The 1,954-nt window shown below is 65.9% G+C and overlaps 1 protein-coding gene across 1 annotated transcript; it reads left to right on the top strand.

Annotated features, from left to right (window-relative positions):
* Window positions 1–1,368: 1,368 nt before the first annotated feature.
* On the top strand, window positions 1,369–1,954 carry ETFB (electron transfer flavoprotein beta subunit; the record flags this gene model as incomplete). Its single annotated transcript, XM_021383718.1, is given in 2 exon segments — window positions 1,369–1,518; window positions 1,676–1,954. Coding segments are annotated over 2 exon segments (336 nt in total), but the record flags the coding sequence as incomplete, so codon positions are not given.

The following is a 1,954-nucleotide window of genomic DNA, read 5'->3' as shown; positions in this document are numbered from 1 at the left end:
TCACCACTATATCTCTTGGGGGGGTCCACTTGTTGGGGGGGGGGGCACCCATCAGCGGGGAAGCCAATATGTGGGTGGGTACCATTTATGGGGAGGAACCTTTTTCGGGGATCTCAGTTGCGAGGGGGGGAATCCATCAATTATACCCTTATCTCTGCTGGGGGAACCCATTTGCGTGGGACACCTATGGGTGTGGGAACCATTTGTGGGGGGAACCTTTGGTGAGGGGGACCAACTGGGGGAGGGGGACCCCTCTGCGGGCAGCACCACCACGATTCGTGTGGGGCAGCCATACGGGAGGACCGTTTATTGAGGGGGGGCCTTTTATCGGGATCACGGTTGCGAGGAGAAACCCATTTGTGATGGATCCTCACTTCCGGGGGACGTGTTTCCGGATGGACTAACTTCCGGTTCAGACCCCAGACGGGGGCGGAACCATCCCCAAGGCCGTGCGGGGAGGGAAACGTTTGTTGCCCCTCTCCGCACAGAGCACCACCGGTTAAGCCCCCCCCTCCGTCCCCCGTCACAGACCTCTCCCCACCGGGAGCCGCACTCCACACCCACGAGGCCCCGCTCGACGCTTCCGGACAGCTCCGTACTTCCGCCGGAAGTTCCACCTCGGCGTTTCCGGTTCCGGCGACACGGCTCGCACTTCCCTGTCTGCTCTTTTTGCTGCGGCTGCTGCGGGAACCGTGGGTGCGGGTTCTGCTGCCGCACCTGAGCTCCCCCCCCGGGGAGTCCTGGAGCCGTGTGGGGGGGGTCAGGGCCTGGGGAGGGGCCGTATTTATTGCTTGTGATGGTTATAGCCGCCGTGGTGGTGTAATAAAGGGGTTTTGTAGAACTTTGGGCTGCAATGTCTGTAATGGGGGAGGGAAGCAAACTGGAGAGGGACCAAAGCGCGGGGCAATCACGCTCAGGGGGCACAGGGGTGGGGAGATCTAAGTGTGGAGGGGGCTAAAATAGCGAGTGGAGGCAGTCGATGTTGAGGGGAAACCAAGTGCGGGGAGAACTAAATGTGGGGGGGGAGGAGAAGAAACGGGGGGGGTCCAGGTCTGCAGGGAAATGGGGAGTGTGAGGGGAGAGACCGAGTTGGGGGGAGAAAGAAATGTGGGAGGAGTAAGGGGGAACCAAATAGGGGGAGGGAGCACCAATACGTGGTAACTTTACTCGGAGGGGACCGCACAGAGGGGAGCTCTGTTGGGCAACACAGTGTGCTGGGATCCACGGGAGGGGGAGGCCGAAACGGGTGGGGAACCAATGTGGGGCGGAACCAAAGTGTAGTGGGTCCGTTTCCGGGTGGGAACGCACATAGGTTCCGCGCCGTGACCCTCACCGCCCTCCAACGTCACGTGAGAGGGACGCGCGGTTCCCTTGCCTCAGTTGATTGGTCGGTACCTCGGGGCGGGCGTGCGCTGATTGGTCAGAAGTTCGGAAGGGGGCGGAGAAGAGAGGGCGGCGGCGATGGCGGCGCTGCGGGTGCTGGTGGGGGTGAAGCGGGTCATCGACTTCGCCGTGAAGGTGCGGGAAGACGGGCGGGCCGGCGCGGGGTCGGGCCGCGGTGCGACCCCGCGTCTCGGGGCGGGCCCCGCGCGGGCGTCACGGGGCGGCTCGGGGCCTCAGAACGCGGCGTAGGCCCCGCGTAGGCCTCAGGGCCCGGTTCGGTCCCGTCCCGCAGGTGCGGGTGCTGCCGGGCGGGCAGGGGGTGCAGACCGAGGGGGTGAAGCACTCCATGAACCCCTTCTGCGAGATCGCCCTGGAGGAGGCCGTGCGGCTGCGGGAGCGCGGGGGGGCGGCCGAGGTGATCGCCGCCGCCGTGGGGACCTCGAAGTGCCAGGAGACGCTGCGGACGGCGCTGGCCATGGGCGCGGACCGGGCGGTGCTGGCCGAGGTGGCGGCGGGGGCCGAGGTGGGGCCCAGGGAGGTGGCGGCGGTGCTGGCGGCGTTGGCGCGGAAA

The sequence above is a fragment of the Numida meleagris genome, unplaced genomic scaffold (genome assembly GCF_002078875.1).
Source record: "Numida meleagris isolate 19003 breed g44 Domestic line unplaced genomic scaffold, NumMel1.0 unplaced_Scaffold501, whole genome shotgun sequence".
NCBI lineage: Eukaryota > Metazoa > Chordata > Aves > Galliformes > Numididae > Numida > Numida meleagris.
The sequence above is the reverse complement of the archived record's forward strand: the minus strand, read 5'-3'. Positions and strand labels throughout refer to the sequence as shown.